Genomic DNA, 26,403 nt, shown 5'->3' with positions numbered 1-26,403 from the left:
TTTGGCTTAGGACCGATGTAAAGAAGCCACAGCATGTACAAGTATTTGGCCCAAGGCTTTTTAAACTTCCCTGGAAAAACCAATGGACAAGATTCCATCTTGGTTACAATGTCAGGGTGTCATTAAATGATAATAATAATAATAATGAGCAACTCAGTAGCCATCTGAGTTTATTTTCATTGCTGGAGATTAGGATCAAATGTTACTACAACTGGATGAGTCAATCATGGGCAGAGAGAGTTTAACCTGGTGTCCCCATTGACTGCAAATTTCACATTTAAGATGAAATACATTCAAAAATCATTTCAGAGTATTCCACCTCTTCCAGTGCAAGAAGTAAGAGGAAATTAAAATGGAACACAAGGAAACAACCTCCTTTTTGGATGAATTTGCGCTTGAAAAATACGTTGTTCTATCTGGTCACTATGTGAGTTTTGTAATACCTGTGATGTTGAATCACCTTGTCCTATCAGGAAGCAGGAGAGGTATAAATCACCCTCCAGTGAAGAATTCCAGCCAATTCCACAGCTACCTGAGGAAGGACGGAAGAAACTTCTGATCTTCCTGCAAACAGAAGGTAGGATTTGTCTTCATTTGTTGGCTTAAAGGAATATGATTTTTTTCATGTATTAAAATACAACCTATCATCAGAAGGCTTCTTGAAAAATTTAGGACAGTCACAGAAGAGGATCTTCTTCAGTGAAAAATAAAGATTATATAGGCAACAGTGTAATACAAGCTAAAACAAAAAAGTAGAGAAGTGGATAAACAATCAAAAATACAAGAAAAGCCACTTATATCAAGAAAGCAGCATCTTAGTAAATTATGTGTTCATAGAGAAAGGAACAGAGAGAGAGTAAAACACACTGAATGGGATATATATTCAGCTCAGTTAGTTCTATTGGTTCATGTTTCTATCACCACCTACTTTCAGAGGGGGGAAATTACCACCTTGTTTAATTGACTCCTCTTCTACAAAGTGGTTGCTAAATAGCCTTTGTGCAATAATGCTGTACAAGTGCAATTACAAAACCTTTCAGGTCTTTTCAGGTCTGTTCAGCCTCTGTTCAGAAAACATTTCAGGTCTTTTTCAAGGATAATAAAAAATAATTGGAATTTTTTGGTAATGGTTATTCGATTAAATGAATAATTTAGGACACACCTTTTAATTTTTTATTTTAGAAGGAGAGACGTGAAAAACATATTCACATGAGTTTGCCAAACTCATACAAACTAGGGATGCTAAAGCACCATCTTTCAGTGGCAGATCCCAGTATACAGATGGATTTGCAGGAAAGTCAGTAAGACTTGGCACACGTCCTGATTTATGTTTGATTGAGGGGGAACAGGGGAGGGGGAGAGAGAGACTGATTTTAGGACCGGTGCCTAGAAATTAATGCAGAGCAATTAAATTTACATCTCATAAACTGTAAGCATTTGGTTGAAATCAGTGGGATTGCCAAAAGTATGTTAATATCTTGGAGTGGGAAACCCACTGGGTCTTAAAAAGCATTCCAATGGCATTTTGAAACTTATATCATTGTATTAAATTACCAATTATATTTAATTGTAAGTTAATTCATAGAAAATATTATAGTGAATGAATACTTTGCCCATGTGTCTAAGTTAGCTTCTTTAGCTGGGTTTGCAAAATAGAAAGCTTTGCAATTTCAGTGAAGAGGTTTTTTTTCCTTTAAAATGTGCTTTAAGTGCAAAAAGGGTTGTTTTCTATTTGCATCTCATCATATTTTGCACTCAAAAGACATATTTTTGCTTGTAACTTGAGTACAGCTAAAAATAACCCCAATTCTATTTACTATCTAGTTAGAAATTAAGTGAAAAGCATATTTTTTCATGATATTGGGGTTATAACCTTTTGTTGCTAACACCTGAGTCAGATCAAGTGCAAAAAAAATTAATGGCTCTGAGAAATAAGTGTTAGAGATGTTAATCAGAAAAAAATTCTGTGATTCTAAAGCACTTCAAGGAGTCACAGGTGATGTCAAAATTAAAAGTAGGGGACATGAAGAAATACTAAGAACAGGAGATCAATGACTTATTATAAGTTTTCCACTGGATCAACTAGATGTTCCCTCAAATACAAGTTCTTGGAATAAGCCATCCTATTTGAAGGCTGGGAGAGTTTAATTGGACAGATGTGACCAGTCTTTCCAGTTTTTTGGCCTCTGGGCTCCAGCTTCCCGTAATCACAGTCTATGGGCTTTGTTGTTTAGCAGAGCTGGAGCAGCCTAAGGCTGGGCACTGTGGGTCACCCCCAGAGCAAGGTAAGAGGCTGATGAAGAACTGGGGCCTCGCTGTAACACCTGGAAAAGAATAATTTTTCTTGACCATGTGTTCTCCACAAGTACAAGAGCTCTCCAGAGCACCCTGTGTTTTATATAAACTGGTTGCCTCGAGGCCAAGGGGCTTTGCTGAATATGAAAGATCAGCAAACCCTACTGGCCTCTCCCCAAGAATAATTTAAAACTAAAATCAGCAGCCCCTCAAAACCAAAAAAAAGTTAAGCTAATATTATACCCCTGTGGTAACACGCCCATAAATTCCCTCTGAGTGGGAGGCTGGGAAAATTGCCAGAACAAGTAAATTCCACTCTGGTCACCTGCTTGCCTGCCTGAGGTAGGTGAGCTGAAACAAGCTGAAAGCATCTCGTGTGACTGATTGCAGATACCTGAACTTTGCAGTGACCTCCTGGCTCACTGGAGTGGTGCTTTGAGTCTCCCAGGCAAGTGGAGTCTTGGAGTCCAGGGTCTGGTGGATGCTTCTTCAATTAGAATCAGATATTTGTAGAATAACCTGAGTTGGATGGGACCCACAAGGATCATCAAAGTCCTACTCCTGGCCCTGAATAGGAAATATCAAGAATCACAATGTTAGAGAAGGCTCTAATTTCTGTTGTCATTTCTTACTACTTGTAATATAATCAAGGCTTGTCTTAAAGCAGATAAAAACAAAAAAACTTCCTGAAGCAGATCTTTCCCAGTTCTGCCCCACCTCACATGCCAGATTACACACTGCTGGTCATCAAACTTTGAACAGGTTGTGAATCCTGACTCCTACAGCTGACTGTAGAGATCACACGGACTCAGTGTCTAATTCCCCTTTCAATCAAAGCACTGCAGTCAGAGCAGGCAAAGGGGAGCAGGGGAATTTTCAGACACACTTAGACAAGAACAGGAACTTAGACATGAACAAACTAAGAGCAGCATCCCATCCAATCTCATCCCATCCCATCTCGTCCCATCCCGTCCCATCCCATCCCACAGTTTGAAAATGAGCAATAGGTTTCCTGCAGAAAGGGCAGCAAAAATATCTGTGAATACCTGCAGGGATCTTCCATCAGGGCTATAGCAGGAAGTATGAGATGTAAAAAGCAGTTGATTAATAAAAATTTGGAAATTAAGAGAGGGAATAAATTTTATTATTTTAGTTCTAAAAATGGAGAAGGAAGGAAGGAAGGAAGGAAGGAAGGAAGGAAGGAAGGAAGGAAGGAAGGAAGGAAGGAAGGAAGGAAGGAAGGAAGGAAGGAAGGAAGGAAGGAAGGAAGGAAGGAAGGAAGGAAGGAAGGAAGAAAGGAAGGAACTTGAGCAAAAGCCAGCAAACACACAGGAGAAAGATGTATTTTGTATTCAGAGAAGTGAAAGCTCTGTAAAAAATAAATTAATTCCTCATTCTCACCTTTTCAGAGATGATCCTGCCAGTGGTGTTCCTGTGTCTCACAGCTGTGCTGTCTCCATGCACTGGACAGGTAGAATACATAGCTCTTATTTTTAAAATTTGGGTGGGCCCTGAGGCACTTGTAGACCAACTGAATATAGTTTTTCCTATGCACACCAAACAGATGCAGAAAGAGTCTGATGATGTATTTAGGATCTGGAAAGCATTTATCCTTGAAGTCTGCATAATTTCAAAGCAGTTCTCTGGTTTCATATTTGCACAAAAAAAAATCTAAAGATTCAGCATTAATTGGGTCAGAGATAACTGCATTTTCCAGAAGTTTCCATACACAAATCCAATATTCTGGACCTCCTAAAGATCCAGCACTTTTCCCATTTATTCCACACAGGTTTACAGATATAGTTTTTCTACCTCTGTTCCTTTCTCATCCTACAGGTCCTGAGGTGCTGCCTCTCCCTTTGCTCATAATCCCATTGGCTCAGCCTGTATCCCTGATTTCCCTCAAATAGCTAACCCAGCACCCTGGATGCACACACAGAGTGGTTCCTCCCAACCCAAACTTAGTCTGAAATCTGTAGTTTGCTACTTCTCCATCAGAAACACTGGATGTGACTGATGGCTTGACTTCATTTCCCCCTAATTCTTCAATTTCTCCTCTCAGTGCTGCAGTCTAGACTAGCTGAGAATGGACATAAGAGGAGGCTGAGCTCCTCACATGGCTATTCTTTAATTAGAGAACATATGAAAAGCACAAGAAATTTTATCAGTTATGACAGAATTGGGAGAAAATCTATGGCATGAAAGGTATAAACATTTTCTGTTCAGTGGGTTGTCCTGATGAAGTACCACAAGAGGCCTGAGATGATCTTGTGATTAAACAACAGATTTCTTCAATAGAAAAACTTTGGTAGGGATGTTTAAAATTAGACAGAAGAGAAACACATCATAAACACAATTCATAGATGCAGATGATTTTTAGATCCTCTTTCCACAAAACCTCATTAAGGAAATTATAATATTAGCAAATAAGGCTGGTTCTGTTGCCTAAATATATGAGTCTACAGGCACAGAGGCATTCCAGAATATCTCAGTCCTCCACAGAGGGTTGGAAGCTACAATACAGGAATCAGTGTTATTACTGCTAAGCTCTGCACTTTGGAACCACTGAAATGCTGCTCCACATGGAAGCACCTCTGGAGACACTTAAGAGACACAGCACACCCCAGTCCTTCCTCCCCCACAGGGATTATCTCCTTGGCTGACAATAAAATTCTGGTATTTTAATATTTCCTACACAAGATGCAGGGTTTAGTAACATTAAAATAAAACAGAAAGAAAACTTTTTTTTTTTTTTTTTTTTTTTTTTTTTTTTTTTTTTTTTGTTTGGTTTGGTTTTTGGGTGTTTTTTTTTTTTTTTGTGGTTTTTTTGGTTTTTTTTGGTTTTTTTTGGTGTTTTGTTTTTTGTTTGTTTGTTTGTTTGTTTTGTTTTTTTTTCAATTTAGGGAACTGAAGCTCTCCGTGCTCTGTCAACCAGCAGAGTAGAGCAGCAAAAGCTGATTGTTGATAGACATAATGCCCTCAGGAGAGGAGTAAAACCAACTGCCAGCAATATGATGAAGATGGTAAGTTGTGTGCTGTAAATATATTTTTAATGAGCAGTGGACTCTGTGAGAGACACAAGACTGATGCAGGGTGACATTATTTTATTTAGCCACAAATTCCTTCTCCAGACCTTTCCTAAGGATTGAGTACAGCCAGCACCAAGAGAAAGATAAGGCTGGGCAGGTAGAAGAAAAAAACTGGAAAAATTGGTGGTGTATCAACAGTAATGTCTCTTTTGAAGGAAAATTAAAAGGAGAAGAAAGATCCATTGCACAATTAATTTCTTTCTGATTAATTCTTCATCAGGCTTCACAGTTTCTACTCCCTTGGTGCACAGTAACTTTGCTCCTACCTACCTCTCCCCTCAAAAAATGGGATGAAAAGGATTTTGTATTTGACTTTTTTCTTATTTAAATGTAATTTCTAAATGTTGCTTCTTTATGAGGGGTTATTAATAGGTATGTGACAGATTTTTTTTTTTTTTTCTTTCATTAAGGAATGGTGTCCTCCAGCTGCAGTGAATGCCCAAAATTGGGCCAATCAATGTACTTTGAGGCACAGTCCTCCTAATCTGAGGAGAACAAGTAAGAGAAGCATGAGTGGAACTGGACAGCATCACACGTTATTGATGTGACCAGTTTGGGGGTTTGCTTGCTGGGGGGAAATGAGATGCAATTTTAATTCCATATTGATTTTTTTTTTTTTTTTGGTCATATGAGAAAGGGAAATTTCTCGGCAGAAATCTGCCCAGTGAGTGAGAAAAGTTCAATCCCATTCTCATCCCAGTTTTACATAGATATATTCCATTTTCTACAGTAGATGAAAAAATTAAATCACAATGACATTGCATATTCTCCTAAAATATCCATCAGAAAAAAGAGTCTCAAGATCTAGAGCCAGTTAAGTGCAGAAACCAGTTTACATGTGCTGGTTTGAAATGCCTGGTAAAAAAGGGGCAAAAGGCAAAGGTGTAAAACTGGCTGGTGGTGCTAAGCCTAGTTTCTCAGACCAGACAGAGTTTTTAAATCCCCTGGCAAATTGCAACCTAAAACTGTCTTTGAGGTTCAGATTAACACCTCAGTCAGTCACTGGATATTGAATTTACAGCTGTGCCATGTTAACAGCCCAGTGTGCTGTTGACTGATTTCTGCCCACACCACATCTATGTCAATATTTTTTCCTAAATTCCAAATCCTGTTTTTTTTGCCAGGGTGAATCCCATTTGAGGACCAATGCAGTGGGGTTAGACCTGAATAAAAACAGCAGATAAGGGCATTATAGACACTTGTGTGCCAGGAGTAAAATTTGGATTATTGGGATTTTCCCAAGATTACTGGGCTGTGATCTGGACAACAATTATGTTGGCAACTTCCAAACAGCAAAATTACACTCACGAACCTGCAATGTACCTGTGCAGGTGTCCCTAGAGTCATACAGAATATCTGCCAACAAACATCCACCAGCCAAGCAGGGTCAAGTGACACCTTCAGTATTTACAAAGGGTGATGTCGCTCAGCTGGAAAAAAACCAATATCCTGCTGCCCCATTTAGAATGAGAATTTCTATGGAAGTCATCCCATCTTTTGCTGGTTTGTTTTGGGGTTTTTTTGATGTTTTTTTTCTCATGCATGTATTCTCTATGCATTTCTCAGCACCCTTCTCTTTTCAGATGTACAGTGCGGTGAAAATCTCTTCATGTCCTCTGCCTCGTTCTCATGGTCAGATGTTCTTCAGGCTTGGTACAATGAGGAGAAAAATTTTGAATATGGAACTGGGGCAAAACCGAAAGGTGCTATGGTTGGCCATTACACTCAGGTAAATGTATTATATATATTTTTTTTTATATATATATATTTATTTATATATATTTATATTTATATTTATATTTCAGGCTGAACAAATAAATTTTAGCTAAGCAAATTATACCATCTCATCTTTAAAGGAAATAAATACAATGGAGACATTAGAGTTATTCTAACAAAACAAGATAGAAATTTTCAAAGCAACAGAATTAGAATGAAAATAATAGGTGAAGTAACAAAATTAAAATGAAAATAATAGTCAAAATGTACGTAGGAGCAAAGAGTAAAGATACTGGTATTTCAAGACTTCAGGAAGTAAAAGCTTATTTGTTTGTTTAACGTCTGAAAATTCCCCTGACACTGGAAAAACAGGGTTATTAAAGTATCAGCAAGGAAATATTAATAGGTTTGTTGCAGCCAACAGAATTCCTTTGACTCAGAGGAGCTGGACAATGGCTCATCCTAAATTTCTACAGTCCCTGCACAAAACACAGGATAGAAAATTTTACATCATCATTCTTACATTAACAGTTTCAATTGAATGAAGACAAATACAAAATCAAAGGTTTATGTGTCTCAAATTATTATTGTTATATCCCCAATAGTCTTAGGTTAAATAGGGGTGAAAGCAGATTTTCAGCAAAATGGGGCTCATATTTTTACAATAAAGGGGTGAATAAAGTGACTTAATGTCGTTGCAAACATTCCTGTGACCCATGTTGTATTTCAATGATTTTCAAATGTATATTTTTCATACTCCCACGATTTTTATTCTTATGCCTACAGATGGTTTGGCACAATTCTTATCAAGTTGGATGTGGTCTTGCTTTCTGCAGAAACACTACCTACAGTTATTTTTATGTCTGCCAGTACTGCCCCGCGTACGTATTGATTGTGATTTTGGTACTTATTACATTATCAAAATTAGGCAGGAGCTGGTCAAATTTGTAACAGGGCACATCATCTATAGCTGAGAAACAGGTTTGAAGACTGTTTTAGGAATATGAAAGGACAGAAACATACCCATGAAAAGAGTTGCCAAACAAAAAAAAGCATAAAATATATAAAAAGGACACTGAATTTCAGATTAAATGTCACTTGCCTAAAAATCCTAATTTTCATAATAATTAATTAGAAATAAATATTTTGCACATTCTACTTGAAATATCAGTTCAGAAAGGCATACCAATATGTCCAGTACAATGAAGACTATAATAGTTAACTATAAGACTATAAGACTATTAAGACTATAATCAACAGGAATGTTAAAGTGATTATTTCAAATAGTGCCTAAAATTAATTTCCACATTCACATTATCTTGTTGTGGGTTGACCTTGACTGTCCACAAGTAGCTCACCCAGCCTCTCTGACTCTTCTCAAACAGGACAGAGTCATTAAAAAATATGGCAAAAAGTTCATGGGTCAGGATGAGGTCAAGGAAGCTCCCTCACCAGTTACTGTCATGGAAAGAAAGAGACTCAGCATGGGAAAATTAATTTAATTTATCACTAATCAAATCAGACTGATTGACATATAACCAAAGACTGAGTGTAAAATTAACAGTAAGTTATATAAGTAACTGAGTGTAAATCTAAACATCTTTATAGTTTAGTTTTCCTCTCAGATATGGTGTAGTGACTTCACAGTTGATGTTGGTGACATTGATGTTTCAGGGGAAACCTAATAAGTTCAATGAAGACACCCTACAAGAAAGGACAGCCCTGTGGGGATTGCCCCAGTGCTTGTGAGGATGGATTGTGCAGTAAGTTCCAAGCATTTTAATTGTGACCTGGGTAAACTTGATGCTTAAAACAACCACCTAAACAACAGTTAATTTATGCAAGCTGATTTTTAAAAAAATTATTTGCTGAACTACTAGGCCAAAAGCACTATCAGAGAATCACATTTCACCATGCTGTCTGCTTTACCTATGTGAGATAATACTTTTCCATGCCTAGGACAGATCCTTTGTCCTAAGAAATTTTAGGGAAGGAAGGGACTTTTTAACCTTTTTTTTTCTTCTCCATCCTTTGAAAAATGGTGGCAGATCAAATGGAAGTAGCAACACACTTGATAAGAGCAAGCGGCAAACTTGAATTTTTAGAATTCTAATAGAAAATAAAAACATATGGGCTGAGTCTCACAACGCAAGATTTACTCCCCATCTTCTGTTATGGAATTATCCAAATTCTCACCACAGGCTGTAGCATAAAGAAAATAAGCTTTAAAATGCCTTTATGGGTAAGTGAGAAATCTCCTTGAGAGAGCCACGTATTTTTTATGTGTGGTCAAATTAGTGGTTTGGATGCTGCTGGGGGGTAAGTGGCAACAGAGAGGCAAACATTAGAGAGAAAATAATGTTGATGAAAAATTATTCTGAAAGGACATGCTGTGGGTTTTCACTTCCCACTCATGATTGATTTTGTGTTTCACATAATTTTCAGCCAACCACTGAAAGTTTGAAAATGCTTTTTTCCAACACTCCCGGCAAAGTGTCCAAGATGTACCCAGAGCTTCATCAGGTCCAGTGCTCTGCTCCTGTCATTGCAAAACTGGAATAAAACAACAGGTTCAACTTTTACCTTCTTGGACATCCATCTCCTTAATGAATTCTTCCACAGACACTGATTCCATCCTGCCCCTCCAACATGTGCAGAAGGACTGACTTGAGTACCGTGACTCACACCAGAAAAATATATACATCTGTAGGATGATGTATATATTCTTTTTATATAATGGTCCAGAACATGGTAGAGATCTTAATTTAAATTTGTTGGGTTTTTTTTACCAGATATATTTAATTATTAGCTTTTCTCATCTTTTTTCCCCAAAATGTTTTCTAATAAATATTTTTAAAGGTCTGTCGTTCCATATGTTTATTATATTCTTGGCATAGATGGATAGTGCTTGGTCATGTAACTACTTTTAACTTGATTGAAAATTTAAACTATTGTACTGTTAACAGGACCAAAAGATAAACAGGATTGCTTGAAATATGTAATTCTTAAAAGAAATTAGGAAAGCAGAGAAACTTACTCTAGTTCTATTCTGGTTTAGAATCTGTTGCTGACATATGTTCTACTGTAAAATGCCCAGTTGTGGAAAAGAAAAAAAGAAAAAAAGAAAAAAAAAAAAAAAAAAAAAAAAAAAAAAAAAAAAAAAAAAAAAAATACCCCTCAAAGCCAAACCAAATGTAGTTAATTTAAATTAAGAACCCTGTTTATAGTGTAAGATTGTATTTAAATACAGGTAACCAAACCTGCCTTGTGAAGAAAAGGGACTGTCTGAGAAAAGAGTTTAATTCATAAAACCAGATAGTCAAAAGGGGAAGGTCCCTGTATTTGGAAACTTTGCTTTTCATAACAAGTAGACATGTTCCAATTTTTTTTAATATCTTCTTTTGCTGTTTTAGTCATTAAATTACTCATTCTTCACTGACCAGTTCCTCATAATTTTAATTATTTCTTATTACCATGAAATAAAATTCTCTAAATTTCACAAACATTGTGACTTTATTGGCATTAGGTGTTGAAGGGAGACTAAATATTTAGCAGCATGAGCAGAAACAGGTTATGGGAGAAGATTTCCTAGGCAAAAACAGAAGTCAGGGAAACAACCCTCCACCAGACTCCCTTTCAGAAAGAAACAAAAATTAGCATAAATAACCTGCAATCCCCAGTCTGTGACCTTTGGGACACAGGTGTTCTTTTGCAATTAATAATGGGGCTAAATATTATTTCAGTCTCACCTTGCAAAGGTTGCACATTCCAGTCCCTCTTTAGTAAGGAAGCTGCTGTCATAATTAAGATTTCAAGTCCCAGAGTCCTTGGCACAGAATAATTTCATCACACATTTCTGACTCCTTCATTCCAGTGGCGTTTCTTCTAGTGTGAGACAAGTATTAAGTTAAAAGTTCAATTTCATGAGTCAAAGTGCTTCTTATTTGGGTTTTTTTTCCCCTCATTCGTTGCCACCACTTTTCCCCTCCATGGCACACTGCCCTCTCAGCTGGAGACAGCTCTAAAAGTAAATTAAGCAATGCCAGGGCATAGGTGTGAATGCTGGAAAGTGACCTACTACACCTACTACACTCTGAAATAATTAGCACAGCTCCAAGTAAGAATGATTATATTGCAATAGTTAATCCAATGTTGTTATCAATAAGTAAGTGGGCAGAACCATTACTCTCACTCCCAAAAGACTCCTTTACCATGAATAATGGGTCAAGAAATCATAGAATGATTAAGGCTGGAAAAGATCTCTAAGATCATTGAGTCCAAGCATTTACCTATCACTGCCAGGTCCACCACTAAACCATGTCCCTAAGAACCTGAGCTGCATATTTCTTGCCCACTTCCAGGGGTGGTGACTCCAACTCTTCCCTGAGTAGCCTGTTCCAATGCTGGGACTGTTCAGCCCCAAGAGGATCCCTAGCTGAGAGGGGCCCTGTGTGCAGGGAGGGCTCAGAGCAGGGCCCAGGCTCTGCTCCAGGGGCTCAGCAATGGCACCAGAGGAATGGGCAGGGACTGAGCCCAGCAAGTTCCACCTGGACAGGAGGAAGAACTTCTTTCCTGTGACATGAATGAGCACTGAACAGATTGTCCAGAGAGGGGATGGAATCTCTGTCACTGGAGGTATTCCAGAAATGTCTGTAAACACAATCTCGTGCCACATTCTCTAAAAGCACTGCTTTATGTGAGGCACAGCTATTGATGTTTCTAGAACATGAGAAATATTTAGTGACTGAGTACGACACCAAAGGGCCATGTTGCAATCAGCCACTGCTGGTAAAAGATTTAAGAGCCATTATGATATACATTTCCTAACATATTGCAAGGCAGTTTGCCTTGTCCCTGGTAGCTCCTGTCATCACTGGGATCCCCACAACAGAGCAGGCTCTCCTCTGGCACATTCTGTTCCTGCTTCCTTCCACATTTCAAAGAGAAACCCTTGACCCCCTGCCTACCTTTAGCAAGGATCCAGAGCAGACAAGGAGATGCCACTGGAAGGCTTGTGGAAAGGGATAATTTCCCATTCCTCCTTCTCACCTGCTCTTGAGGGAGCTCCTTGCTGGCTGCTCTGGGACAGGGACTGAATTATGTCCCACATGATGGATCTCCTGGTTCATTGTGGAAAGCACATAGGATAGGATAGGATAGGATAGGATAGGATAGGATAGGATAGGATAGGATAGGATAGATTCAGTTAGAGGGGACCTACCTAGTGCAACTTCCTGACCAAAAATTTATTTGGAATAAGTTCATCTCTAAGTGCTGGAATTGTCTCACTTGTCCAGTGGTTTAAGAGGAACATGATGATGTGCACAGCTCAGCCAAGGCAGTGTCCTTGTCTCTTGCCATTACAAAGAGAATGTCCCTTAATGGCAGTTGGAAAAATCTTGTATCAGGCTGAACTGAGTTTGTTCTTTCTTCAGATTTGATGTCCTTTATAATGACCTTAAAAAATGGGACTGTTGCACTTGAAGCATTAACCATCTGAGCAGAAAGGTGCTGCCTTTTCTACTTGTATGGAGATAATCCTTATTGATTTTCTCTACAACATTTAGCCACAGATAAGCTTTTTAGACAAGTGTTATACAATGAAGAAACAAACTCCAGCTGGGCCATTTTCAGACTTATTTTTTGACTTTATGTCACTGTCCATCTGCTATGCTGTATCAGATTCCTGAACAGGTAAGAAAGAAAAAAATTTACAGTAAACAGAAATAATCTATAGATAGTTTTACAGGTTTGTAGTTTAGCATTTTATCATTTTGTATCTAGAAAAGAAAATGTCAGGTTTATACTCAGGAGATGCATGTTGAGATGACAGAGGGGCCTGAGAACATCTGTGCCCCAACTGATATAAGAAATTCTCCAGAACCAGATGTTTTGCACCCTGAAATCCAGCTCTGGCACCCACAATTCTCTGTTTGGCACCCAGGCTGCCCACATAGTGACTGACATGAGAGGGACGCTAATTGCAACAAATGACTGAGCAAGAAGTGACCTACTTCAATTTAATAAGACTCAAAGTTTTAATGCTCCCCCTCCCTCTGTGCTGGGGTATACACAAGGGTTAAGGATTTCCCTGGGCATGGCAGAGTGCTATCAGAAGCAGTTAGGACCACACATTTGGATTTAAGCAGCTGCATTTCTCCCTGAGCTGTTTGTAGGGATCCTTTAATCTCAGTCTCAGCCTGTCCACAAACCAGCACTCACTGTAATATGTTAATAAAAACCCTCTTACTTCTCAGCTTAAAGTGTCAGGCACTGCCCGTTTATCACTCTCTCTATACTACATTTGGCCATAGTTTGCTGGGATTATCATATAGTATCAAAAAATTGATGTCAATTTTCCCATAAGTTTAGCTGTTCATGCTTTTCTGGCTACACCCTGGAAGTGAAGTCACCTGAGGTGGGTTACGCAGGTTGGAAGAGGAAGATCATCCCCAGTGCCACTACAACATTTCCTCCTTAATGGATTGACCTCACCTCCTAACCTGGCAGAAAATGATCCACGGCCTGGCTAGTGCTGAGATAGCCAGCCACAGAAAGAAATAATTCAGGATAATACAGGGCAAAAGCAAATTTTGCCAAGTTGTAGGTAGGTTTAGATTAGATACTTGAAATTTTTTTTTTGACTGAGTGGTCAGACATTGGAACAGACTGCCCAGGGAAATGATGGAATCACAAAAAAAATGTGAAGATGTGGTGCTTAGGGCCATGGTTTGGTGGTGGATATGGGGAAGCCCCAGGATGAGGGACAGACCTTGAGTTTTTGGTCACACAAGACTCATACTACCACTACCGATACTAAGAAGACGTTACCTTTCCCTAATCCACCCCTTTTCTCCCTCCTCACCAGATCCACGTCTGGTTGTGATAAGAAGTAACAAAAACAATTTTAGCTATCTTCAATAAAAGTGTCCTTGTGCCTGATTAACTCTTGTTGACATAAACCAGGACACTAACCCAGCAGAAAAATACTCCTCTAGTTAGTTTTCTCTTAGGGGAGGTAACTGCTCTCCTCTAATCACAGGTTCCAAGCTAAAAGCAGAACCTTAAGCAACTGGATTGTGCTTGACTTTCCTGTACTGTGTAGCTGCTGGAATTAAACACCCACACTCACACAAAGGCACAACACTTCCTGATGTGTGGGGAGCAGCTAAACAAGATTGTGTTTCTGGTTTAAACGTGCCTTAAGATCTGCAGCTGCAACGCTTGAACAAAATAGAAAACAGGTCAAAAGAAGCACTCGTTAGATGAAAGCCCCTCTACAGAGCTACTGCTAAGATTTTAGTGCTGGGGGAATACATTGCAGGGTCTGTCATGTGTTTATCTCCCAGCTTATCAGAGGAGGGCGTCAAAGGAAGCGATAAGTAAAAGATAAGCTAGTTTGAGACTGACAAGACCATGTTGTCTGGGTTGCCTGGACAGTGACACAGCAACGTGTTAAACCAGCATCGTTAGCAAAATCAGGGACAGGAATTGCACATCTGATGGCACTTGTGAGGAGCAGCCACCACCTAATGAGTGCCACGGGTCCGTGGTTAGTGCCATGTACTGCTGGCTACATCTGTGAAACAAGGTGGAGATGAAAGATAAGGAATAATAAAGTGGGATGTCATTAATTGGCTCCTACAGAAGGAGAATATCAGTAGATAGCATTTAATAATGCATCGCCCCGAGCAGCTCCGTGTCTGAGCCTGATCTTATCTCCTGCATTAAGCATCTCCCCTGAGCCCCTGCTGTCTTTGTTCACTCCATGAACTGCAGCATCAGACCTGCTTTGCTGGCAGTGGGTGGGAGCAAGAGGCTCATCCTGCCAGGAGGTGATACACGATGCACAGGGTGCCTTTCTGCCCAATTTAAGGTAATAAAAGCAAATAAAAAGGTCATTTAGGTTAAGCCATAATTGACAGCTGGCCCATCCCATTACCAGTTAACATGAAACAGGATTGTACAGGTTGAGCACTGAAAGCTCTGCTTAGCCAAGATGAACCACACAGCTGCTGGGTTCAACCAAAGCAAATGAGTTTGCCCACGAAAACCTCAGGAATACCAATATGAATGAGTGTATCAGCTCAGTTCTGGAGAAGCAGCAGGGATGTTTCAAAGGCAAAATAGCAACTCTGCAGCATGCCTGAATATTCCACAGTTATGGAATACACGTGGTGTGTGCACCGCTGTCCTTCCCCATGAGCAGGAAACACATCAACAGCTGCAGTGCCAACTCAAAACAGCCCCGAGGTCCAGGCAGGAATGGGAGATGTGTGGACACACGTGTGCATGAGGTGGTTGTGAGCAGCTGAGCAGCTGAAGAAGTGGAGAGATGTGATTTTGCATAGTTTCTCACAGAGGAAACACAGACCATTCCTACAGAATGTGGAGACACAATCAAACAGGCTCCAGAGGTAACACACTGATAAGAGGAATCATGTGTCCATTGCAGTCTGACACCTGCTCTGTGTACTTCAGAAGATACCTACACACTGTTGGTACAGCACTGATGGCATTCTACAGTAGGACAAGTAAATGCTTTCTCCATGGCATGACCTGAATCTATTCTTAATTTCAGGCCTTTTTTATAGGTTTTCCTCTGAAGCCTTTCCATCCATTCTTTTTTCCATGTCTGTCTGTCTGTGGTGACAGGTTACACAGAGTCAGAACACAGGTCTGAGCACTGAAAATCTTTTCTGTGACTTTATAATCTTAGCCCTTGACACAATTTTGGCTTAGACCAAATAGCCTTGGCATGTTTGACAGGTTAATAATGCCAAGGGCCCTTCAGCATCTTTGAAGACATGGTTCAAGAAGCAGAGTTCAGTTCTACTGAGCAGAGCCAAACCAGTGGCCTTAAGACCCAAAAAGTTATCATAGACAAATTGTATTATCCATATCCTTACATCTCTTCCCCAAACAATTGTTTTCCTCAACCTTACCCAGAAAGAGATATAGAATAGTGACTGACTTGACTCATATAACAGTTTTTTTAAAAAAATCTTGGTGATGTCAAGGCACTCATTTACCTTATCTGCTCATCCAGCCTGTCTCAGGCATCTGCCATAAGAAGAAAAGGTGAAATACAGACCTGAAGTATCTCCACTGCCTCTAAAAGCAGCATAAGGAGAATGGCTTTGTAGTTGAGCCCTGGTGAGAGATGAATGCCACTTTATCAGTCTGCATCATACTCTGGCAGGGACAGGTTTTCCTCACCATCTGCAGGTTCAAGAGACCTGTAGCTATAGTGAGGTTGATTTTGATGGCAGCAGGCCTGGCTGGGATGGAGCTGGAAGGTGAGAGGTCTGCAGAGAAAAAAGGGTTCTGGTTCAAAAGCCAGGAAGTGAATAGAGGAGATGCTCTTGGTTAAACACTGAGGCATTTTCTGCAGTGGGTCAAAATAAGCTTGAGAAGTTCTTTAAGACAAGTAGTCACAAAACACTGCAGAGAACTGAAGTGACTGGTCCCATTAGATGAACCAGCACATTCAAATCCTGAAGGCACAGAGGTCATCTGCTGCACCACACATTTATGGGAGATCCATATGCTTGATCTCCCTTTGACTACATTAAGAATGATGGATTTGGCCAGAGGGTGGCTGATGAATTTGCTGGAGCACAGGGGAGAGAAATCACCACATGACCAGGCAACCAAAGTCACCTTTATTCAGCCATAGAATGCAGAGCTACAACCAGCTGGGGGAAAAAATCTGGGGCAGACAGAAACCATGACAAAGGTGTCCGTAGGAAAAATACAAGTGAGAATAAGTGACTGAAAAAATGACATGTTCTCACACCTGTATTAGTTCAGCCTGGCTCTTGTCTGAGTTTTCTCAGCCTGACTCTGCCCTGAGTTGTCTCATCTGGGTGCAGTTTAACAGGAATATTTCCTTGGAGCAGAGCTGAGTGTGACAGTCTGATTTCAGGCTGTTCCTCCTCTTTGACGGAAGAGGAAGGGCAAAGTATTTACCTGATGAGTTTATGAGTAGCTGTGAGATTCTGCCAATTTTGACAGGGTGTCAGAACATCTAAACTGCTCAATGCATCATAATTCCAATCTCTGCTTACTCTGCTCATCTATATTTTGGTCAAATTGCCGGAAAATCTTATTTCCTCCTTAAACTGTCTAACTATTGCAGTAACTAAAGAATGAACCTGATTTAATACATCTTTAGGAATTAATTCAGACTTCAGAGAGCTTGGCTTACTCTTGTATGCATAAATAAAACAAACTACTAATTTTCTGAAACATTTTATTCAGAGCCTTGGCTCTTTTTTTATTTTTATCTCCACAAAATCATGTTTTCTCTTCTGCATCAATAAAAAAGTGCCTGGATTTCCTTCATTCAAGTATATAAGCTTAATTACTGAAAATCATTCTAAGTTATAAAAGCTAAAAACAGGATTAAAAAAGCCCTGAAATTTATGATAGGCATATATATGTACACACATAGGAATATACATATAATGTATATATATTTGACAGGGATGCAGTCCAGCTAAACCAACAGATTCTCCAGTTTTTACAGATTTGACTGCAGATGGTTGTCTTGCATTGTATTTTGATGTAAACTGCTGAGTACCAAAAGTACACAATCAACCCAAGCTGCATTAGCTGTGGAAGTGATTTAATTTTTGTAAAAATACATATTTTTATGAGTGAAGATAAAACCACAGGACTGTGCATGGGATGGAATATTCCATGGAAAATACTGAATCTGGTGACACAGGTGGCCTTCTTGCTCCTCAGGAGGAAGACACAGATCCCTTAATTAAACTGGGCACATCAGACACTGTGTGTATGAACTGGTTATTTATTTTGTGTGCATCAGCCTGACACACATGGCATCCTGAAGCCTGGCTGTGCCCCATCAGGTGGCAGTGGAGGCTCCCAGAAGATGGACAGTGCTGGCAGATGTTCCACAAGGTCATTCTGCTCCTGCATTTTTCTCGTTGCCCTGTCACAGCTGGAATTGCATTGCACACACAAAACTTGCTCGATCTTGTTCTAAAATTCGCCTTCATTGAAAATATAGGAGTGCCCTCTGGTGGAAAAGTGAGCAGTTGAAGCTCCGGAGTCGCTAAAAAGAAGTATTTTTTCCTCAAATACAAATACCAATTTCTTGCAGATAAACCAAAACGTCTTAGTTACATCACTGAATGTTTCAAGGCCAGATTGGTCATTTTGTGCTTTGTCATTCTGCAGTGAAGTCTTCAGAGCCCTGAGACTCCAGGTGTTCCAACCAGGGGCACTGGTTTGGAGAAAATATCAGAGGGATGGTTTAGGTTGGAAGGGACCTGAAAGATCATCTGGTTCCACCCCCTGCCATGGGCAGGGACACTTTCCACTGGCCCAGGCTTTTCCAAGCCCTGTCCAGCCTGGCCTTGGACATTTCCAGGGATCCAGGGCAGCCACAGCTTCTCTGGGGAACCTGCATCAACTTTGAATTTTCCTCTAAGGATAAGTTTAATGCCATTTCTCTGCAATCTGGAGCTCCATCCAGATACGTGCCAGGGCTTGGCTGCCCATGTTCCTGATATCCAGGGCTCAAGCCCTCACACTTGACTCCTGCAACTGGGAAGGAGCAGATGGAAAGTTTGTGAAAGTTCAGCAAAATAAAAGCAGAGAAATTAAATACTGTTGAGATTTGTGTATTACTAGCTCAATGATTTAAAAATGAAAACATAACCGTTTTAGTGTAAAGAGAAAAAAATATTTTTAAAAGTCATGAAATCGGATTAGGAGCTAATTGGGAATCCTCAGGTTTTTAAGTGAGCTATCAGAGCCACCGCGCTGGCGGAAATTGGTATCACAACAGCACTGAAAGAAAGAGGGAGAGAGAGAGAGAGAAAGAGCAAGAGAGAGAAAGAAAGAAAGAAAGAAAGAAAGAAAGAAAGAAAGAAAGAAAGAAAGAAAGAAAGAAAGAAAGAAAGAAAGAAAGAAAGAAAGAAAGAAAGAAAGAAAGAAAGAAAGAAAGAAAGAAAGAAAGAAAGAAAGAAAGAGACCAAGGAAAGGAGTAGTAGTTTGCTAAAAACCTTAGCCTTTCAGATGATGACGTTCTTTTAAGATAAATATACATTAACTTGATTATTTGATAACCTGAACAGAGTTTGTGATTTGTTGCTTGGCACTAAAAGTATCCTTGGAGCAGATGAAAAAAATTTCCTGCTTGTACGTTATGGAATAATTAAGAAAAATTACTTTGGCAAACAGCAAGTTTCCTGGTAAACACTCTCTGGCTCAGTGGGAGTGGTACTTCACTGACCCAAAGTGTTTGCTTTCCACAGAGCAAAGGACAAGCAAGAAAAAGGTCTGTGAGACTGAAATCTGCACGTCTGTCATATGAGGATGTCACAATGTAAAAACTGTTTTCTATTTATCTTCTAAAGCCACACAGCCATGGGGATTATCCTGGCACAGTGAAATTTAAAACCCTTCTTATACACAGGGAAATGCAATAAATGTCCATGTAAATGGTTCCCACTACAAAAGATGGGATGATAGAGGGGGAGTCAAGGCTGATGAAATTCACCACCAATACTTAAAGAATTAATTGAACGAAGTTTTGAAATGTGATCAAGGTTCAAGGCAAGGTTGGATGAGGCTCTAAGCAACCTGTTCTAGTGGGTCTCACCTCTGCCTACTTGAATTACGTGAACTTTACAGTCCCTTGCAATTCTGTGATTTTAACAACCAATTTCATGAAGACAATCATCACACAAAAGTCATTTGGAGAATTGGGATGACGGATATGGAACTTCAGCCCAAAAAGAGAACTAAGGGAGCTTTTGAATCACTGACCTCATCTGATCCAGGGAAAAAATGTGAATCAAATTATTGAAAAAGCAATGCATAAATCTGTGGAAGCTATGCTGATAGCAAAACACATTCAACATTTTAAACTTCCATCAAGCAAGCCTGTGAGATGAAGAGGCCTCGTGGTAGCAAAGTCCTTAAAAGGGAACTTTTACACTTCTCTTTACACACCCAAAGCAGAAATGTGGAACAAGTTACTCTGCTGCTCTAGTATGCAAACTGCTGGCACAAAAAAAATTAGAACCTGCTTGTGTTCAGCTGAAAGAATCAAGGCTAAAATAAAATAATTATGTAAAGTGGCTGGGTATGCTAAAGTAAATACAATAAATCTGACCTGGAAAATGGCAGAGCAGGTTTGGGTTGCAATGACTCTCACACTTACTGTGTCAGTAATGCCATATACAGACAAGATTGCCATGGGAACGCTCAGAAATATCGCGGTTTGGATAGACTAGAAGCAAAACTAGGTTCAGAGTGGAATATGGAATTAAGAAAGGAGATAATGGGGTGAGTGGGAAGGGAGGAGACAGGCTCAAACTCAGGAAAAGGGAGAACGAAGAACAGAATCAAAGAACATTAGGAAATTAATAATCTGTTTACAAGAACAGGGACAAGTACAGACATCAATGATGCCAATCTATGGACAGCTGAGGGCCACCCACTTGTCATAAGGTCAGTCTCTGGGTGAGTGGAATAGAATTGAGTCACAGTATTTATATACTTGCAATTTGAAAGTGGATCTAGATCTCAATATACATTTGAGAAGTATAATTAATAGCTTCACGGCTGCACATAAATGCCTGCATAGCTGTCAATTAATATTCACAGAATTGCTGAATCACAGAATGATTTGGGCTGAAAAGGACCTGAAAGATCATCCAGTTCCAACACCCAACCATAGACAGGGACACCTTCCACTATCCCAGGTTTCTCCAAGCCCTATCCAACCTGGCTTTGAACACTTCCAGGGATGGGGCATCCACAGCTTCTCTGGGCAACCTGTGCCAGGGCCTCACCGCCCCTCTGAGTAAAGAATTTATTCCTGACATCTAATCTAACCCTGTCCTCAGTCAGTTTGAAGTCAACACCCCTTGTCTTGTCACTCCATGCCCTTGCCAAAAGTCCCTCTCCATCTCTCTTGGCATCCCTTTAGGTGCCGAAAAGTCTAAGGTGTCCCTGGAGCCTTCTCTTCTTCAGAGTGAACAATCCCAGTTCTCTCAGCTATCCATATTCCTCAAAGCATTTAATTCAGTTGCGAGTCCTCAACTTCCTGCCATTCCCCAGGGTGTCCTGCCAGGGCTCCAGATAAAATTTGGAAAGGCACAAGTCTTCCATAGGCACTGTCAACATCCTCAGCACTGCAAAGGTCTCTTGTTTTATATGAGATGGTGCCAAGTGCCTCCTCATGGGCTGCTACATTCAGACTCAGGTCTTCACTAACCTAGAAGATCTCCCTCCTTCTGGTGGGATAATTTACTTAGATGTAGGTAGAAAAGGTAGTAGAGACACTTCAGGTAACCTCTTTTAGTTAGACAACTGTATGTAATTCAACTGTATTTTATGACATCTCAAAAGAGTTTATTCACTGATTTATGAAGAACTGCATTGTATTTGTTTTTCCCTGCTGTGACAATAGAAAAGCACTAAGATAAGCACACACACTGAGATATTGATACTTGTGTGAACAACTGGACGCTTTCCAACAGCAGAAAGCTGTAAATGTTCTGTATCAGTTTCCATCAGGAAATATTTTTTTCCTTAGCAATCATTTTTCTACTGGTCACTACAGAACAGTGTGTTCTAGGTTCATCTTTCTGCATGTACATTTTCTATCACAACACATCACATCACCTCTCTAAAGGGAAAAATATTGCAGGATGCAGAAACGAGGAATTTATATCTGCCTTTGCAGCACTTTTTCTCAGGGCCTTTCCCAACAAATAAATGCTCCCTCTTACCTTTCTCCCCAGCCAGCTCTATGGTTCCTGGATGTCAGGCTGTGGAAAAGCTCAGCTCCAGTGAGGTGTGGAAAGCCCCCTCAGTCAAGATATGCTTTGAATGAGTATTTAAAATACTCTCTGGTTATGTAGCTTTTATTGGTCTTCTATCAAGTAATTTCCAGCTTCAGACTGTTGTCAAACCTATGCCACTACAAAAAAAGGTGAGAAATCACTCCACAAAGAAGCTTGGCTGTGGCCAAAGGCAATTGGTTCAGGAATTATTATTAGTCAAAAAGCATTTAATCAGCAATATCATTTCCAAATGACTCTTCAAGCTGGGATTCTGTGATTTTAAGTGGAGTTTCTATAAATACTTCTTTTCACAGCTCCAAATATTTCTCATTTACTTACTGCAACCAATCCGATAAAATGTTCTGTGTGAGACTCACTCCCTGGGAAATAAGATTTTCCTGATTTTCCTGTTTTCTAACACATTTTACTTTGTGTTGCCCCAGATTCAAGGTATTTTTTACCAATGAAACACCATTACAAGAAGATCAACCTTCTCTCTGCATCCTCCACAACAACTCTGGTTTACTTTTATGTCAAATGCATGAAAAGACTAAAATGCTCATATATAAACATTTAAGGAATATAAGGATTTTAAGGAATTAATTGCACACGCACACTTTTTAAAAGATTTCACAGTAAAAGGCCCCACATTGTCCCTACTGCTAAATTACAGAAAATCCCTTTCCAGCAAACGCATGCAGCAAACAAAGGGGTGGTCATAAAAAACTTCATTGTGTGTAGCCTGTATTTCTCAGACAAGTATGTTTGAAGTTATTAACCATGTAAATTGAACATAAAACCTGTTCTATCCATGAGTAATAAACAAGTGCCTCCAGATGATCATCACATTTGAGATATCTGTGATAGTTTGAGTCTGCATAGCTTTGTGTCTTTCACTGTTAGTTAGAGAGAAAGGGGTATATTCTCACTTCCTTTAAAAAACAATAAAAATCAATAAATCACCTATATCAGAAGTCATCTTGAATTCTAAGAAAAGTCATTATGGTTTGTTTGCTCTATTTCCTGTTGGCCAGATTTAGTTCAAATAAGGGATTTGTTCTAGAGGATCAACTGGGCTTTTGTTTGGTTACACTTGACTCACACAGAGTAAAACATAACTAAAAAAAATAGTGTTGCTCTAATGGTTTCCACAGAATTCTTCTCTGTTCCCTTTCTGTGTATTCTTCCACATTGTTGTTGCAATTTGCTTACAACAGGCATTGGGATTTTTGATTTAAGGGAGAAAATATGATCAAAGAGATGAAGGTCATTGCTCTCAATGACCTGTATCTGATATTTTCTGTTATTCTAATCTAACATTTTAAATATATTAGATACGCTGCTTCTCAAAGGTGACTTCAGAGGTGTGTTTTATCTATTTGCAAGGAAAACTCTGGCTGAAATTGCAAGTGCTTTCACTATTGGGTTGTCTCAGGAGATGGAATGAGTTTTACCCCAGACTTATTTCTGGAGTAAGATCTTTGATGTCCCATAGCAGAGATTTAGAAAACGTTTCTAATGACTGACTAGAACTAAAGTGAAGCTGAATTAACAATCCATATATGCTTAAAAAAGGAGAATTATGCATTTTTACAGTGCTCAGCTTTCCACATTTCACCAGACAGTGAAGGGCATGAACACAGGCATGTATTGAACCTGACATGAGAAGTGTATGATTGTACTGATTGAATAATTTTGCTAATCCATTTTGGGCTTCATGAAAATGATTTTCACACACATACACAAAATCCCTCCCACAATTTTGTATGTTACACTTTAAAAGCTTTCTGGAATAGTAGCACTATGAAAGAATGACATTTATCACCCAAGGAAACCATGAAATCTTCTGGTTGCAAACTTTCTAGAAACGTATAGAAGCACATCTCTAAGGAACAGCTGATTTTTTACAGATCCCTTTCTGGGAGCGCAAAGGAAGGATTAGGCCTCTAAAAGTTTCTGTATAACATTTTTTTTTTTTTCATTATTCCGTTATACTGTTCTTATGTTACTCTGACAGCAACTTTTTAATTGATTGACAGCAACTCTGTTGCTTCTCTCTCTAATAGTATTAATAATCTGGAGTGGAAGGTGAGTTGGGTTGTGTGGAAGAAATCAATAATGTTCCTTTTTGCCAAACAAAGTTAGGTCTTCAAGGTGTCCTGAATAGCCAAGAAAAAGATCTGTGCAATGTTTTGAATCTCACAGAATTGCATGGATTTTAATCTAAAGTTCCATTGTAACTGTCATTGACTTCAGTGGAAATAAAGAATTGAAGAAACTGGATTTTTGTCTTCATTGCTTGAGATAAATCAGATTCCTGCAGTTCAGGTTTACACAAGGCCTGGGGGAGAACTTCCACAGTCAAATCACTCAAGTTGATCTTTTTTAAAGAATTTTCCATAGATTTATTTCTAAAAATACACATACATTTGCAGAACCCCATGAAATAAATTCTTAATTTCTTTATTTAATTAAATTACCCCACTTCTTCAGGTATTCCACATGGGGAAGTAGGAATTGCTTTGTAAATTGTTCTTTGTACCATGGTTCCGGATGTCAGTTTTGTTAATCTTCTATTTCCTCCCAATTATTTCACCCACAGACCATGAGTTGCAGCAGATCTTTTCCTTTAGAAAACAAATGGTTTTCACTATTCAAACAGGTGGGGCAGGCTTTAAAGAAATACTGGTAGTAGCATAATTTCATTTTAACAGTACAGATAAAGCTCAGTTGACTGCAGTGAATTAATGAAAATTGCTGAGTACAGTGGAAGGGGTAAAAGAATGGAAGTATCTCCCAGGACATTGGGAATCTGGAGCTGCTGGGCTGCCTCCCCTCACAGTCAGTAGAAATGCAGTCTTAGTAACTATGGTCAGTGTCTCATGAGGCTTTCTGATGGTGATAACCCCAGTCTCATCAAAATTGTCACAAGCACTTGAAATAAAAAAGTGCCTTTGCCCTTATCTCAGAACGTGGAAGGATGTGGGAGACCTTATCAGAGGCGACTTCCCCTAAGTGCTGCCCGCTACGCAGAGAAAGAACAAAGGCAGCTGTGTTTCCCAACACAGGGATTATAACACAATATTAGAATTCCGGCAACAGCAGAGAGCTGCAGGAATTCAGCAGAAATATAGAAACAGTGAGACAATATTGACTTGCAGTATGGGCAGCCACCTCCACCCAGTGTGATGAAAAGGGTGCTCGGTGTGGAACACACCACAGCAAAGGCAAGGATGGGGAAGGGTACCAAGAAAGGAACAAGGACATGTGCAGATGCTTTGTGCCCTTTGACAGTCAACAGACTGCAGGGAAGGAAGCAAGAAAGGTTGTGACTGAGCAATGAGGACCTGTCAAAGCTGCCTTTGTGATATTTTACCTTATAAGAGAGTGGAAACAAAGATTCTGCAAGAAGGAAGGATGAACAGAGTGATGCCAGGTTGGACAGGGCTTGGAGCAACCTGGGATAATGGAAGGTGTCCCTGCTCATGGCAGGGGTTGGGACTTGGAGATCTTTAAGGTCTTTTCAACTCCGACCATTTTTTATGCTGCACTAGAGCAGAGCACATGCCACACATCTCTCCAGACTGAGGAAGACATGAAACATCTGCAGCCATTCTGAAATAACTTAATCTTGAGCAACATCTGGGGTGAATTATGTGTACAATAATCAAGGAATCACAGAATGTTTTAGGTTGGAAGGACCTTAAAGATCACCTTGTTCCACACGCTGCCACAGGCAGGGACACCTTTCATTAGACGAGATTACTCAGAGCCTCATCCAGCCTTGTCTTGGACATTTCCAGGCATGGGGCAGCCACAGCTTCTCTGGGCAACCTCTTCCAGTGTCTCACCACACTCATAGTCAAGAATTTATTCCTAATATCTATTCTAAACCTTCACCCTTTCTGTTTAAAGTCATTCCCTTTTGTCCCATCACTACATGCACCGGTAGAAAGCCACAGCCTCATTGAGCTAATGGAATATAAGTTTTATTCAGCAAATGGAAGTTCAGGAACCACTTTCAGGAAGAAAACTTCACTTAGTTGCCCACAGTACAGGTCATTCTGTGTACAGCTAGGAAGTTGCTCACTTGTGTCTCTGCCTCAAAACATTTATCCCACTCTTCTCCCTGAAACAGGAAACACAATTGTAAAACAACTAGCTCAGAACTCAAGCTTTTATTTTGTGAACAGATTAGCACTGTAGCTTGCTGGTCAGACTAGAAGTTGAGGTTCTGCAAAAGGACAGGTCCCTGTCTTCTCTTTTTCCTTACCCTGGAGACAAGGGAAAAAAAATCCAGAACAATGCAGCTGGATTGGTTCATGTTCAGTCACCTGTTTCTTAAGAAAAGTTCTTCTTACACAATGGGCAACCCCGAAGCTGATGTCATTTATCAGTAATAAATATTGACAAGGAAAAAAAAGGGGAAATGTGTATATATACACAAACCTGGACTGGAGAGAGCCTCTCAC

The 26,403-nt window shown here is 39.6% G+C and overlaps 1 protein-coding gene and 1 long non-coding RNA gene across 2 annotated transcripts in view; one reads left to right on the top strand and one right to left on the bottom strand.

Annotated features, from left to right (window-relative positions):
* Nucleotides 1–461: 461 nt before the first annotated feature.
* On the top strand, nucleotides 462–9,962 carry LOC310907009 (cysteine-rich venom protein kaouthin-2-like). The gene is made up of 8 exons (XM_083856809.1): nucleotides 462–577; nucleotides 3,705–3,766; nucleotides 5,199–5,318; nucleotides 5,795–5,882; nucleotides 6,968–7,113; nucleotides 7,887–7,981; nucleotides 8,775–8,863; nucleotides 9,546–9,962. Exons 2-8 carry the CDS (start codon nucleotides 3,707–3,709, stop codon nucleotides 9,554–9,556), a joined length of 609 nt encoding a protein of 202 aa, XP_083712935.1. The 5' UTR covers nucleotides 462–577; nucleotides 3,705–3,706; the 3' UTR covers nucleotides 9,557–9,962.
* Nucleotides 2,695–26,403, bottom strand: part of LOC310907010 — a 38,822-nt gene continuing 15,113 nt past the window's right edge. The window contains exons 2-4 of the long non-coding RNA XR_014589512.1: nucleotides 10,850–10,985; nucleotides 3,697–3,842; nucleotides 2,695–2,862 (exon numbers count right to left, since the gene is read on the bottom strand). This is a non-coding gene — a long non-coding RNA (uncharacterized lncRNA). The remainder of the gene's footprint in view (nucleotides 2,863–3,696; nucleotides 3,843–10,849; nucleotides 10,986–26,403) is intronic.

The sequence above is a fragment of the Zosterops lateralis genome (genome assembly GCF_965231275.1).
Source record: "Zosterops lateralis genome assembly, chromosome: 3".
NCBI lineage: Eukaryota > Metazoa > Chordata > Aves > Passeriformes > Zosteropidae > Zosterops > Zosterops lateralis.
This window is presented reverse-complemented; position numbering and strand designations above follow the sequence as displayed.

Excerpts from the sequence above, each read along its gene's own strand:
- LOC310907009 (XM_083856809.1), top strand. The coding sequence starts at position 3,707 with ATGATCCTGCCAGTGGTGTTCCTGTGTCTCACAGCTGTGCTGTCTCCA. Across the intron at positions 5,319-5,794 it reads CCAGCAATATGATGAAGATG|GAATGGTGTCCTCCAGCTGC; the intron begins GTAAGTTGTGTG and ends TCTTTCATTAAG. Across the intron at positions 7,114-7,886 it reads TGGTTGGCCATTACACTCAG|ATGGTTTGGCACAATTCTTA; the intron begins GTAAATGTATTA and ends TTATGCCTACAG.